Below are 15323 nucleotides of genomic sequence, written 5' to 3'. Positions count from 1 at the left end.
GTTTAAGTTAGGGTTCTTGGGTGTTTAGGCTGAGGTTTAATCATAAAAACAATCCCTCAAAATCTCATAACAAGATCTTGGAGAACAAGGGAGATCTATGGATTTTGGGTTTTGGGTTTTCTAGTTTTAGGGTTCGAGAACAAAGGAAATAGAAAACCTTTTACTAACCTTGTTTGTGTTGATTTGATTGAAGAAATAGAAGAAAATAGAGGAGAATAGATTAGAGGAGATGAGAGAAGAATGGCTCCAAGCCACCAAGAGGAGAAGAGAAGAAGTCCAAGCCACAATAGCTCCCACAAAAAATTCTCAATTCTATTCAATATTCCAAAGTCGTTTTACATTGCTTACATAAGATATATTTATAAGAAAAGAAACCCTAGAAGATAACTTAAAGTTAAAAACTAATCTCAACCATTCATCTAATCAAAAGTAAACTAAGTAAAGATAAAAAAAAAACTTACCAAAAATAGTAATCCCGTAATAGACCTTTACCACTTCCTAAAAACACTCATAACTTCCTCAAAACACATCCAAATCATGTGATCTTGGGCCCATTAGATAGGTAATTAAAAAACCTTTCTAATAATACAAAAAACAAGCCAAACGGATGAGATTTGATGCCTAAAAAGTAGGCTACAAATAAAATGACGAAAATAGAAAGTAAATAATAAAAAAAAGGCGACAATGTCTGTGACCCATGCTAGAGTCCCCACCATCAGTCTCGTCCACATCTACGCTCGTAAACCTTGAATCCACGCCCATTGTTGATGTCCCCATCAAAAGGTGTATGTATCTGACGCAGGTCGGAGCCCACGTGGGATGACTAAGATCAAAATGATCTCAACCAAGAGGAAAGGATAATTCCGGGAATCCTCAACCGGAGGCAACGGACGTCACTCGACGCGACCAAGCCACAAGCTTGATTCGTAGGAGGAATCACTCTACTCCAAAGCAAGCAAAGTTGCATAGAATATTTTTACAGCAATCAAAAGTCCCTTTCCCTCCATTCTCATTCATGCTTATAGAGATTACAACAAAAGACTTGTAGTCCAAGACTCCATAAATGCATAGACACATTTCCTAGACACACACAAGTTACTAGCTAGTCAAAGCATTCTTTCAAGGCAATTAAAACAAACCACAACTTACTAAGAAAACTACAACTTTCCAAAAACTAAATATTAAAGACCAAAGACTAGAATTAAAGACCAAGACCAAAGACTAGTATTAAAGACAAATGCCAAAATAATAAATGTGGCTACATGTGACTTTATGCTCCTCCATCATTCTCCTTTGCTTGAGAAAAACTCGACATCGAGTTTGAAGTCAAGTCCTGCCAAAGTTGCTCATCCATCTTCTTTAATTCTTCAACTGAGACCCATGCGTCCTCCGTGCTTAGTTTTCCCTTCCAATGAACTAAATATTGAGTATAAGTCCCACGACGAGTAGTTATGGAACGTGTATCCAAAACATCAATTGTTTCACGTGAAGGATTCACAGGTGTAGCAGAAAAATCATCAACTTCCAGTGAAGTTCTGTCCAAATCACCATGATATTGATATAAATCACTCACATTAAAAACAGAACTGATTGATAACCCATCTGGCAGCTCTATACGATAAGCATTTGGTCCCAATTTCTTGAGTATTCGACACGGCCCAAACTTCCTTTGCTTAAGCTTGTTATAAGTTCCAGCACAAAATCTTTCTTTCCGAAGATAAACCATGACAAGATCACCTTCTTGAAACTCCTTATTTCTCCTATGAACATCAGCACTTAATTTATAGAGTTGAGAAGAATGTTTTAAGTGCTCACGAACTTGGTTGTGAATAGCTTTAATGTGGACAGCAAATTCTTCAGCATCCATGCTCACTCGGGACTGATTTGGCAATGGCAATACGTCCAATACTTGATGAGGATTTCTACCATAAGTAACTTCAAATGGAGACATCTTAGTAGATCGGTGAAGAGAACTGTTATAGGCAAATTCAGCTTGAGGGATGACAAATTCCCATCTCTTTGGATTCTCACCAATCAAACTTCGCAACAAATTACCAAGTCATCTATTCACAACTTCTGTTTGGCCATCAGTTTGTGGATGGTAGGCACTAGAAAATTGCAATCGAGTTCCCAAAAGCTTCCAAGTGTTTTCCAAAAATGACTCATAAACCGCACATCACGATCAGAAGTAATGGACCTTGGAACTCCATGTAAACGAACCACTTCACGGAAGAATAAAGTAGCTGTATGAGAGGCATCCATGGAGTTCTTGCATGGTATAAAGTGTGCCATCTTTGAGAATCGATCAACAACAACAAAAATGCAATCATTCCCATGCTGTGTCTTCGGTAAACCAAAGACAAAATCCATAGATATATCTTCCCAAGGGGCTTCTAGACTAGGAAGGGGCTGATATAAACCTGTATTTTGAGAACTTCCCTTGGCCTTTTGACAAACAAAACACCTTTCCACAAACTGAGCAACATCACGCTTCAAGGTAGGCCAAAAGTAACGCTCCTTTACAAGTGCTTCTGTCTTATCCCTCCTAAAATGTCCACCAAGTCCACTACCATGCAACTCATTAATGACAAACAACCTTAGTGAACCTTCTGGTAGACACAACTGGTTCCCTTTAAAAAGATAGCCATTAATGATCATGAAATCACTGTTGTTCCCTTCATTCAACCCTTGCAAAACTTTAGAAAAGAATGGATCTGCAGCATAATGTTTTGGTAAGAGATCAAACCCAACAATCTCATAAGATAAAGTGACCAATAAACTGTGCTTTCGGCTTAGTGCATCAGCAACCTTGTTAGAAGAACCAACCTTATGATTTAAAACAAAACTGAACCTTTGAAAGTAGAATACCCAGCCCCCGTGACGAGAATTCAACTTCTTTTGTGCATTAAGAAACCGCAATGCTTCATGGTCAGAATAAAGAACAAACTCCACTCCAATGAGGTAATGTTCCCAATGCTTCAAAGCTTGCACCACCGCATACAACTCCTTGTCATAAGTTGAATATTTCAGCTTGGCATCACTTAGCTTCTCACTAAAATAAGCAATCGGCCTTCCATCTTGCATTAGGACCGCACCTATGCCCACATTAGAAGCATCACATCCCACTTGAAATGTTTTTGTGAAATCTGGCAAGGCTAACACTGGAGCTTTAACAAGCTTTGATTTGAGAAGTTGGAAACTCTTTTCCGCTTCATCAGTCCAATAGAACTCCTTTCTTTTCAAAACATCCATCATGGGAGCGATAATAGTGCTGAAACTTTTGATGAACCGACGATAAAATGAAGCTAGGCCATGAAAGCTTCGCACATTAGTAAGACTTTTAGGTGTAGGCCAATCAAGAAGTGCTTGAACTTTCTCTTCATCCATTTGAATTCCTCCTACAGTCACAACATAGCCTAAAAACACAATTTTGTCCTCACAACAACAAATTTGCCCATAAACTTCTTCAAGACTTGTGTCATAAGCCTCATGAAAGTACTTGGGGCATTGGACAACCCAAATGGCATAACAAGTCATTCATAGAGGCCTTCTTTTGTTTTAAAGGCTGTTTTCCACTCATCACCCATTCGGACCCGAATTTGATGGTAGCCACTACGTAGGTCAATTTTAGAAAAACTTTTGCACCGGCAAGCATATCAAACATATCATCAAGGCCAGGGATTGGAAACCTATACTTCACAGTTATTTTATTCACTGCCCTACTATCAATGCACATCCTCCAAGTTCCGTCTTTCTTAGGAGTTAAGAGAGCCGGAACTGCACAAGGACTAAGTAACTCTCTAATAAGTCCCTTGTTAACCAATTCCTCAACTTGTCTTTGTAATTCAACATGTTCTTTAGGAGACATTCTATAATGAGGCAAGTTAGGAAGTGTAGCACCTGGAATGAGGTCAATGTGGTGTTGAATATCATGGAGTGGAGGCAAACTAGCCGGTAGTTCTTCAGGAGCCAAGCCTTTAAACCTGTCCATCAACTTTGAAACTTCTTCCGGAATCACTTTAACATCGTCTTGGCTCTCTCCCATAGCCACCAAAGCATAAGCAACATCTTCTTTCATAAAAGCATGCTCAAAAGCTTTATAAGACAGCAAGCTTACTTTATTTTCAGATTGCACAGTGGTAGGAATATCTTTCAACGGATTCAACATATACTTTACCCCATGCTTAACAAGAGAGTAGGTGTTCTTCCTTCCATCATGTTGAGCATTCCGATCAAATTGCCACGGCCTCCCAAGAAGTAGATGACAAGCAGCCATAGGAAGAACATCAAAGTAGATCTCATCTTCATACTTTCCGATTGAAAACTTGATTCGGCACCTTTATGATATCATAATTTCACCTCCCTTCTTGAACTATGACACTTTGTAGGACTTGGGGTGACGTTCACATTTGAGCTTCAACCTATCAATCATAGTCTTTGACGCCATGTTTTCATAACTTCCGGAATCAATCATCAAAATACATTTCTTCCCATAAGACAAGCAATAAGTTCGGAAAATATTATGCCTTAGCCACTAGTCATCTTCTTGAACGGTCATCACCCGACGAATTACAAGACTTTCAGCATCACAATCTAGTTCACAATACTCCTCTTCTACTTCTCCATCGGGTTCCTCATCATAAATTGGTTCTTTCTCCTCTTCCAGAAATCCCTCTTCGGCAAGGTTCACTTCAGCCCTCTTCGTTGGACATTCATAAGATCGACAGCCCGGTTCTCCACATCTAAAACATTTGTTTGAGGAAGAGACACCCTTACCACGATCCTTGTTTCCTCCCCCATCACGTGGATATGGACGTTCAAAACTAGGTGCAGAATTCCTCTTTCCTTGCGCAACCGTCTTTTCTTTTAAAACTTTAGAATTTTCACCTCTTCTAAAGGAGCTCCAGTTACACTTATCTTCTGCTTTGAGTGCCATTTGATATGTCTCTTCAAGAGATTGAATAGAGTGCAACATTAGTTCACCACGAAGACTAAATTTCAAACCACTTCTATATCGAGCAACAAGTTGGTCATCACTTTCATTCAAATTGATTCGACTCATTAACTTGTAGAACTGCTCTGTATAATCGGCTACCGATTGATCATTAAGCTGATGCAATTGATGAAACTTACTGTAAAGTGTTTGAGGGTAGTCCAGTGGAAGAAACTTCTCATCTAACTTCAATTTCATTTCTGCCCATGACCTAATCCTTGGAACACCTCGTCGATCTCGATTTCGTTGGTATTGTTGCCACCAAACAAGAGCATGTCCCTTCAATTTTGTAGCCACAAATTGCACCTTCCTTTCGTCTGAGAGATCCTTCCACTCAAAGAATGCTTCCAAAGAGGCAATCCAATCACAATACTCATTCGGATTGAGTTTTCCTTCAAAATCAGAAACATTAACTTGAATGCTTCTATCCGATCCTTCAAGAGCTCTAGCCAGGCGTTCCATATTCCATCGATCATTTTGTGGGGCTGCTGAAGTTTCAACGGAACTAGATGAGTCACCGTCTTCATTCATATTTGTTAAATTTTGGAGAGAAGATTTCACTAATCTTGAATATCTTGGATTTCTTGGATTAAATTACAAAGACAATTGATGGTGCTTATAAAGAGCACTTACATGATAAACATAGAAATAAATCAAGACAACTATGGAAAGAGATAAATATAAAATTCCTACCTACTAAGATTGGCCTAATTGCTAATTTAATTAAGCTACCTAATCTAGCTAGCTTTCCCATTCAACCCACTTGCCTAATCACATTCAACCCACTTGCCTAATCTACACCAAGATAATCCAACGGTTTGATCTGACAAATCTTAACACGCCCCGTCAAACGTATATTGATTGAAAATCAATAAACGTTTGCTTACAATAAAATTTTCCAAATTGATTACAATAAAATGTCCCCAACACACTTAGCGGTGCAATGCACACCAAGCTGATGAAGAAGGTCTTGATTGATGCTTCTTGCCAAATGTACGCCTAAGCCGGTTGCCGAAAGGAAGCCACAATGGACTAGATGAGACTCAAGGCCCCTATGGACGAGTCTACATGAAATGGGTCACTATGGACCGTACCAATGCCAAAATTGGCGAAATTCCTCTATGGGCAAGAAACCCTCTCAGGCACGCACTCCAAGGTCCGAGAATACACCTCAATGGACTGAAGCACCTCAACTGAGTAGAGTAGCTACTATTTCAGGCACGTACCCCAAGGGTCCGAGGCATATACCTCAATGGACTAAAGCACCTCAACTGAAATAGTTTGGAGAATGAAGAATTAGAAGAAAAAGAAGATAAAAAGGAACGGCAACTAAGCGGATTAAGGAAACAATTATTGGCAAACATCAAAGTCATATGAAACCTTTTAAAAAGAAATGAGATAGTGTGTCCACAAAGAGGGGTGCAAATATCAAATTGGGGGAAAGATAGATAAGGACTTGAAGAAGGGATTTATGGATCAAAAGAAGATGATGCAAATCCAAGGGGTGCTGATATTAATGTTGGCATGTATTTGTTTCTAAAGAACAGAAGCAAGAGGTGTGGTCATATAAAAGTTGGATATAGGCACTATCTTTTGCAAACCCAAGAGAAGGAAAAGAGAGTACATCCACACAAGATAAAGGAAACATGGTGGCTGCTGAATAATATTACTTAGCTTGCTTCCCTTGTATCTTCAAGGTCTCCAACCCATCAATTTTTCATTGATTAGAGAGCTTCATCCGTGTCTTGTCCCATCCAAAATAAAATATCACAACCTTCCTCATCAAAGAAGAAACCAATATCAGCCCCTTCGCAAAAAATGGGATGATAGGAAACAGCACAGGTTTTTTTCTTTTTTTTTTTGGCTGGGCAACGTCCTTGCATCAGTGGAAGGCTAACATGCTCGGCGTAGGTGCACAGTAAAAAGTAACAGCCACAAGCCCACAACACGGATGGAGTGGGGGTAGGATGGGGACAAGCAAGAAAGAGGTATAAGCAAAAGCCATATGAAGAAGGCAGAGAGATAGGTTTAGAGTTGCAGCGGTAGCGGTCTGGCGGACGGCCGGTCTAGCCGTCCGTCGGAGAGAGCTTTGCTTCTAAGGTTGCGGTCAGCACAGGAACGGTTGCTCTGATACCATGTTAAATTTTGGAGAGAAGATTTCACTAATCTTGAATATCTTGGATTTCTTGGATTAAATTACAAAGACAATTAATGGTGCTTATAAAGAGCACTTACATGATAAACATAGAAATAAATCAAGACAACTATGGAAAGAGATAAATATAAAATTCCTACCTACTAAGATTGGCCTAATTGCTAATTTAATTAAGCTACCTAATCTAGCTAGCTTTCCCATTCAACCCACTTGCCTAATCCCATTCAACCCACTTGTCTAATCTACACCAAGATAATCCAACGGTCTGATCTGACAAATCTTAACAATATTCATCCTTTCACAACCAAATGATGCACTCCTCCTACTTCGGGGAGAAGAGGGTGCCGGCGCTCTTTCTAAAAATTGATTCACCATTTGTCGAAGCTCTTGATTAGATTGATGGAGTTCAGCAAGTTCAGCTCGCACATCATCATCATAAATTTCAGTAATAGGTCGTCCACGGGCTCGTCGTCCACGCCGCATTTTATAAGCTTGAAAAATGAAGGAAATTCGGATTTGCAGTCCCCTTCGTCGGCCTTCAGTAAAATGCTAATATCTCCTTGTAGAAAACTCTGATTTACGATCCGTTTGTTACGTTGGAAAGTAGACTCGACGAACTTTCTGTTGGTATATGGCTTGCTTAGATCGGACACCGATAACTAACCCCTTCAAAAACAGCACGAAACAGACCCCAACTTTCTGGACTGCAAAATTCTGGATTGTGAACAAAGTGCGCCACAGGTTCTTGTAGCTTTGATACCACTTTGACGCAGGCCGGAGCCCACGTGGGATGACTAAGATCAAAATGATCTCAACCAAGAGGAAAGGATAGTTCTGGGAATCCTCAACCGGAGGCAACGGACGTCACTCAACGTTGCTAATCGCGGAAGTCACTCGACGCGACCAAGCCACAAGCTTGATTTGTAGGAAGAATCACTCAACTCCAAAGCAAGGAAAGTTGCATAGAATATTTTTACAGCAATCAAAAGTCCCTTTCCCTCCATTCTCATTCATGCTTATAGAGATTACAGTAAAAGACTTGTCGTCCAAGACTCCATAAATGCATAGACACATTTCCTAGACACACACAAGTTACTAGCTAGTCAAAGCACTCTATGAAGGCAATTAAAACAAACCACAACTTACTAAGAAAACTACAACTTTCCAAAAACTAAATATTAAAGACCAAAGACTAATATTGAAGACCAAGACCAAAGACTAGTATTAAAGACAAAGGCCAAAATAATAAATGTGGCTGCATGTGACTTTATGCTCCTGCATCAGTGTCAGTACCGTATTTCAATAGCAGTGGGACAAACCCAAAAGCTGGAATAGACTATGTAAAACAACCAGTTACTCCAAAAGCTTAAGCCGTGAGAGATGGCATTATTTAACCTTTTATACTTTAACACTCCCCCTCGCGTGTGGCCCCTCTTTTTAGGGTTGGCCTACATGTGGCACATGTGGCACATGTGGCCTCTCTTTTTGGGTTGGCCATTACATGTGGACTTTAACATCAAGCAGTTTTGAACCCAAGCAAATTGCTCTGATACCATGTGAAACAACCAGTTACTCCAAAAGCTTAAGCCGTTAGGGATGGCATTATTTAATCTTTTATACTTTAACAGACTAAAACACAGTCATCCTCTGGCTTTTGACATCAAAGAGTTGAAGCTTGAGAGAAAAGAGAAAGAGAAGAGGAGAAGAAAAGGGAAGAGATATAGGCACGAATGTATGTGTGTACTAAACCACACACATGATGCTTATAATAAAAAGGTTGTATGGAGAAATAAAAGTGCAAGTATGCCCTTGATAAATATAGGAAAATACAAAAAAGGAAATTACTAAAGTACCATTAGTTTCTGCACAATTGTACCTTTAACAATAGGGGTGCAGCTCGGGCCGGGTTAGGTCGGGTTGAGGCCAACCCTAACCCAACCCAGGGTAGCATTAACTCAACCCTAACCTGACCCAACCAAACCTCAGGTTGAGGAAGGTCAACCTGAACCCAATGCATCTAACCCAATTTTCAAATCGGGTTGGGTTGGGTTCAGGTTGGCCCGGAAAAAACAAAAAAAATAAAATACAAAAATACGTATATTGGGTTCGGGTTCAGGCCAAGTTAAACTCGGTTCACAATAAAATTAGTGATACGGGTCGGGTCCGGCTGCCCAAGGCCTCAACCCTAACGCAACTCGGAATTAAATCGGGTTGGCTTTTCCCAACCCAAACCCTACCCAACCCGAGCCAAAATCAGTTTAAACCCGTTGGGTTCGAGTTGGCCCTGACCCAAGTTGCACCCTTATTTTAAACTCCACCTCAAGTTCAAGCATAGATATCTATGATGCCCAACTTGGATACAAGGTCACACAGGCCACCTTTCCCAAGGGCCTTTGTGAGGAAATCTGTCAATTGATCTTGAGTCTTCACATGAGTGACAATAATTTTTGGAGCCACGTCACGAATAAAGTGAAAATTGTCTTCAACGTGCTTGCCTCTCATGGTAAGTTGGGTTGTTGGCAATGTGAAATGCAGCTTGGTTGCCTCCTTACACGGTTATTTGAGGAGGGAAATTAACCGCTAACTTAGATAGTAAGACACAAATCGATAGATCTTCACAAGCCCCATTAGTCAAGCCCTATTATTCTACTTCGACACTAGATCTAGCTACCACATTCTGCTTCTTGCTCTTCTATGAAACAAAACTGACACCTATGGTGCACAATACCAGTGGCGGATCTTTAATCATCTGAAGATCCAGCCCAATCAACATTAGTAAAGATATCCATCTTTGAGTAACCATGATTCTTTTTCTTTTTTTTTTTGAATGGTAGTATGATATATTAAAGAAGACTGAGGGAGTCCCCCTTACAGAACTAGAAGAGAAACAAAACCAAATACAACAACTAAAGGATGAAATTAGGGAGGGAGGAAATCATAAAGAGTGAGAACTTGATTTGACACTCCATCTTTTGCTAACTTATCAGCCACCTCATTAGCCGATCTTCTCACCTGCTGAAAAGATACCGACATATCTTTGACGAGGTCCTTAATCTCATCAAAATATTGAAGAAAACGCCAAGGGGGATCCCGCGAGCCTCTGAGCCATCTTATAACATTCAACGAGTCCCCCTCCACCACACATCTAACTGAGCGCCCCTTTAACAAACTTAAAAAGCCTTGATGCACTGCCCTGACCTCTGCCTCGTTCGAATCAGCCCTACCGATGGGCCCCGAAAAAGCCTGGAGGACTACACCGTTACTATCCCTTAAAACACCCCCAATCCCAGCTGGTCCAGGATTCCCCATACTGGAACCATCGAAGTTGAATTTAACGATTCCAGCATTAGGGGGGCTCCATTTAGGGGTTAAAACAGACCTGGTTTCCTGACTCTCGCAGACCAATCTCCACCCTTCCCACAGGTCATAGGCCGACACAAATCTGAATAAAGGGAGTGCCCTTGGCCAAGATATAATCAGAGTAATGACCTGAATAAATAGTAAAAGAGGAGATTTAGCTTTCCTACAAAAACTCGGGAATTCCTTTCTTTCCAGATGACCCATAAGAATGCCATGAGTGTCAGCCACCACAAACTCTTGCCTTTTCTGCCCCATGGTATACATTTCCATCCGTCAATCAAATCTTGCAAGCCGGAGGGGAACACCCAATTGATGCCAAATCTTACTAGAATCTTCCCCCAGACCTCCCTAGCTACTCGACAATGAATGAAAAGATGATCCACCGTCTCCCCAGATTCAAGGCACATAGAACAGTGATCAATAATCAGCATATGCCTCTTTCGCAAGAAATCCACTGTTTGGATCCTATTTCTTATGGCTGACCATCCGAAGAAGCAAACTCTAGGGGGCGCCGCAGATTTCCACACCTTTGCTGCCAAAGCATTGCCCTCAACAGACACCATACTGTTGTAAAATGACTTTACCGAGAATCTGCCTGAAGAAGTGTTTACCCACAACCTTTTGTCATCCCCCGTGCCACTGACGTAAGTCTCAGCAAGAAGCTGAAATAATTTGTTCACCGATGGCAGCTCGCGGTCAAAAAAGTTCCGACGAAAGAGAGGCTGCCATATAACTTTACCATCATAGCACTCGAAGCAGTCTTGGACAGAAGCAAACTTATCTGCTGCTACTAAAAACAGATCTGGGAAAAGAAATTGAAGCGGAGCAGACGAACACCACCACATTGACCAAAAAGAAATCCGTGCACCGGAGTACACCCGAAATCGAACTCCACAATGAAAGGGCGCAGTTAGGCGGAGGATGTCCCGCCAAATCGTCACCTCAGGATTAAGAAAATTATTTAGGGAAGTCCACTCACCTGATGCAACACCATATTTATCGGAGATTACTCTGGTCCATAATCTTGCGTTGTCTTCGCCAAACCTCCATAACCATTTACCCATCAAAGCTTGGTTTAACAGCCTGATCCTTCGAATGCCTAGACCACCTCCTTGAATTGGCATGCAAACCTCTTTCCAGCTGACTAGTGCCATGACCCGATGTTGGTCTGAACCACCCCACAGAAATCTTCGCTGAAGCTGTTCTATACGTTTCACAACAGACTCCGGGCATTTGAATAAAGATAGTTGATAAATTGGAACATTAGCCAAGGCCGCTTTAATCAAGGTTAACCTACCACCTTTAGATAACAAATTCCGCTTCCATGTATCAAGCCTTTTCTCTATTCTTTCCACAATGGGATCCCATGCACATTTACGTGGGCGCCCTACTCCCAGGGGCAATCCCAGGTAGGACGCCGGCAAGGACTCTAGAGAGCAACCCATAATATTGGCTAAGGTAGAAGCATCTTCCTCGCTTAGATTCAGAGCATAAATTCGGGATTTAGAGAAATTGGAGCGAAGACCTGTGACTATTTCATAGCACCTTAAAATTGCCTTCAGATTAAGAATCTCTGAGACCAAGGAAGAGCTAAATAGGAGGGTATCGTCTGCAAATTGCAAATGAGAAACCTGCAACCCAGAAGCACGGCAGGAAACCCCTGAAATCAGCCCCTCCGCTTGACCTTTCTTCAACAGCACACTAAGAGCTTCCGCTATAATAACAAAGAGGAAAGGCGAGAGAGGGTCCCCTTGACGCAATCCTCGAGACGATTTAAAGAAACCCTGTGCAGAGCCATTAATCAAAATGGAGAAGTATGCTGAAGATAAGCATCTCTTGATCCACCCTCGCCATTTCTCACCAAATCCCATTCTGTTGAGGAAAAAGTCCAAACATTGCCAATCGACTCTATCGTATGCTTTTTCCATATCCAGCTTACAGATAATACCTGGTGCCCCTGACTTAGCCATCCAATCTACCATTTCGTTTGCCACCATCGAACAATCTATAATTTGTCTTTGAGCAACAAAAGCACTTTGGTTCTCTGAAATAATAGAAGGGAGTAGCCTCTTGAGACGGTCCGCCAATACTTTAGCCAAAACCTTATATAAGCATCCTACCAAGCTGATGGGTCGAAAGTCAGAAGTTTTCACGGCTCCTTTCACTTTGGGAATGAGAGTCAGAAATGTTGCGCCAGTTCCACGATCCAACTCCAACCCCTCATAAAAAGCTTGAAAGAAGCCCATTAAATCGCCCTTAACATACTCCCAACAATCCTGAAAAAAAGCAAGGCAAAAACCGTCCGGCCCCGGAGCTTTGTCTCGATTCAGCGAAAATACCCCTCTCTCTACCTCTTCGATCGTAAACCATGATTCTTGTACACTCCCCTTTCCTGGACTAGACTTTAGATAACTAAAAATTTGGTAAACATTCTCACGATGACTGGTTCATGAAGACTGCATGAACTGACGAACTATGCCGACGACATAGGATACGTCTGGGTGAGTCATGGTCAAGTAAATCAATTTCCCAACAAGGATCCTGAATTGGTTCACCTCCTTTTGCAATTAGATGATGATTTTACTCTATAGGAGACACAACCAGTTGAGCATTAAAATGTCATTCTCATGTAGAAGATCCATGGTATATTTCCATTGTGATATAGTGATGCCCTTCTTGGATTGCAAAGATAGATAAATAAAGTAAAAAAAAAAAGTCCTTAAGGATCTGTTTCTTTCGGCGTGAAATGGATGTAGAACAAAATTTATGCTCATATTTTGGTGTAAAATTAGCCGTAAAATTTGTTTTTACTCCCATTTTACATTGAAAGAAATAGAACCTAATAGAAGAGGATTTGTAGCCCACAAAAAATAGATTTGCAGATGAAAACACATATTTACAGAAATATGTCCACTTTTTACCAAAATGAGAAAACCCATTCCACTCCCATAATAAGAAATTTTATTAATAAAAAAAGTCTGCCCAGAAATCACGTTAAAAGTGGGGGCGCATAATCCTACCGGAGGGGGAGGCGAAAACCCTAATCACCATCCCAATGAGTGATATGTATGGCTGCATAACTTTGATCAAAACCATAATCACCACACACATTGGCTTATAAGTGTAATGACCGGATTGTTGATCATGTCGCTACCATGAGACATCCCATGCCAAACATAGAGGACATCCACCCTATCAAGGCTGACAAAATATTTATAGTTGAAATTTTTGGGAAATGCCAGAAAGTTGGTTTAGAATTCCCCCAGAAAGTTGGGAAATGCAAAAAATTGACAGTTTAGAATTCCTTTCAGAAAATTAGTAAATTTAGGAATACTATCAGCACTCCCTCCTTAATTTGTTCACAGGGATTTTCCCACCAACCCAAAAGACTGAACTGACACAAATCAAATAAATAGCTCTTCATTCTCAAAAGTTCCAGCCACAGACTTTGGTTTTACTCTGAAACTTATCCTTTAATTTCAATAGACTGAAAATTAGTTATAATTTAAGTGCTCTCACTATTACAACACTGTCATGAATCTTAGACTTCCAAGATGGGAACACAATGAAATTCTTTTCCGAGTTGTAAGTCAAAAAGATCAAGCTTAGATTTTTAGAGAAAATTTCTAGTATTTTTTCCATGTACTGCAGAACTTGGTAAATCAGCCATTTTGCTCTCTCACATGTATAACCTTCATATATTAGTGAATGTGGCATTGCATGATACATAATAATTTGGAAAAGTTTATATGGTACATATTGAACTCATTAAGAACAATAGCTTAAAAACTGCAAAATAGAAAATTTATTTGCATTATAGATCAAAGCAAACTAACTTGCAAGCTGAGACCCACAGCCCTCATTTACTAGTGATAGGGCATGCCATGAAAATTAATAATGTGGAAAACTTTACAAGGCGTACATTGATTTATTAAGAAAAGTTTAAGAACTTTTCAGTAGAGAACTTATTTTCTTCTAGAGTGAGAAAAAAGATCATATCAAGCTAAACCGCGAGCACTTTTGCAGCATCAACATAGTTGGAGTACCAATAGATGAGAAATGTAGGCCCATTGAGGTTTAGAAAAACTCACAGGTATAGGTATACGTCTATCATGAAAAGCAACATCAGAAGCCAGGAACACATCACCAATACAAGCTCCTTTAGCCTGAAAATTTCAAAAATCTAATCAATGGTATACATCACAAAATGAGAGAATTCCCACTTGCTTTATAGCAATGTTACCTTAAAGCCACCAGCAGTGCCTGCATTAATAATAAGATCTGGATTTAATGCTTGGATAGAAGCATAGGTCACAAGAGATGCCGAAATTGTTCCTACACTGTCAACTCCTGGGGAAAAGTGATATTCCATTAGCGACCAAGTGAAAATAGGAACTTTATAAATTACTATGACAAGTGTTAAGAGATTATCTGTACCCTAATGCTGATAAGGAGACAATTGCAGACCAAGTGGATTCAAGCCATTCATGAGAGTAAAAAATTTACTAAAGAGTCTAAATAAAAGAATAAGTTCCATGAGATTAGACATCGTAGAAACAACAATCAAAATTTTAATTATCAAAATAGCCAATTTAAGGTTTTTCATGTGAAAAAAAGAAAAGAAAAAGAAAAGGAACATATTTTTGTCTATTCATACAAAAAAAAAGAAAGGGAAAAGGATCATATGTCTACTGTGAGAGGGAATCCATAGAGACTCGCAATTTTCAAATATGGTCAGCGAACATGTTGCCACAAACTACAAGGAAGTTGTGTTAAATATGTCAGTTTGTTCCATTTTGGTATTTTCACAATCAG

At 40.2% G+C, this 15323-nt stretch overlaps 1 protein-coding gene across 3 annotated transcripts in view; it reads right to left on the bottom strand.

Moving 5' to 3' along the window:
* The window catches only part of LOC143854907 (5'-methylthioadenosine/S-adenosylhomocysteine nucleosidase-like), a 36587-nt gene that overhangs the window by 12479 nt on the left and 8785 nt on the right, over positions 1 to 15323 (bottom strand). For all 3 annotated transcript variants that reach the window (XM_077365037.1, XM_077365038.1, XM_077365036.1), the window contains exons 4-5: positions 14752 to 14858; positions 14600 to 14674 (exon numbers count right to left, since the gene is read on the bottom strand). In XM_077365037.1, coding sequence (XP_077221152.1) covers positions 14600 to 14674; positions 14752 to 14858 — 182 coding nt within the window. The remainder of the gene's footprint in view (positions 1 to 14599; positions 14675 to 14751; positions 14859 to 15323) is intronic.

The sequence above is a fragment of the Tasmannia lanceolata genome, unplaced genomic scaffold, assembly GCF_043159265.1.
Source record: "Tasmannia lanceolata isolate RefF3 unplaced genomic scaffold, GAP_Taslan_0.1 ptg000020l, whole genome shotgun sequence".
Classification (NCBI taxonomy): Eukaryota; Viridiplantae; Streptophyta; class Magnoliopsida; order Canellales; family Winteraceae; genus Tasmannia; species Tasmannia lanceolata.
Note: the sequence above shows the minus strand (reverse complement) of the source record. Positions and strands in the feature narration are given on the sequence as shown.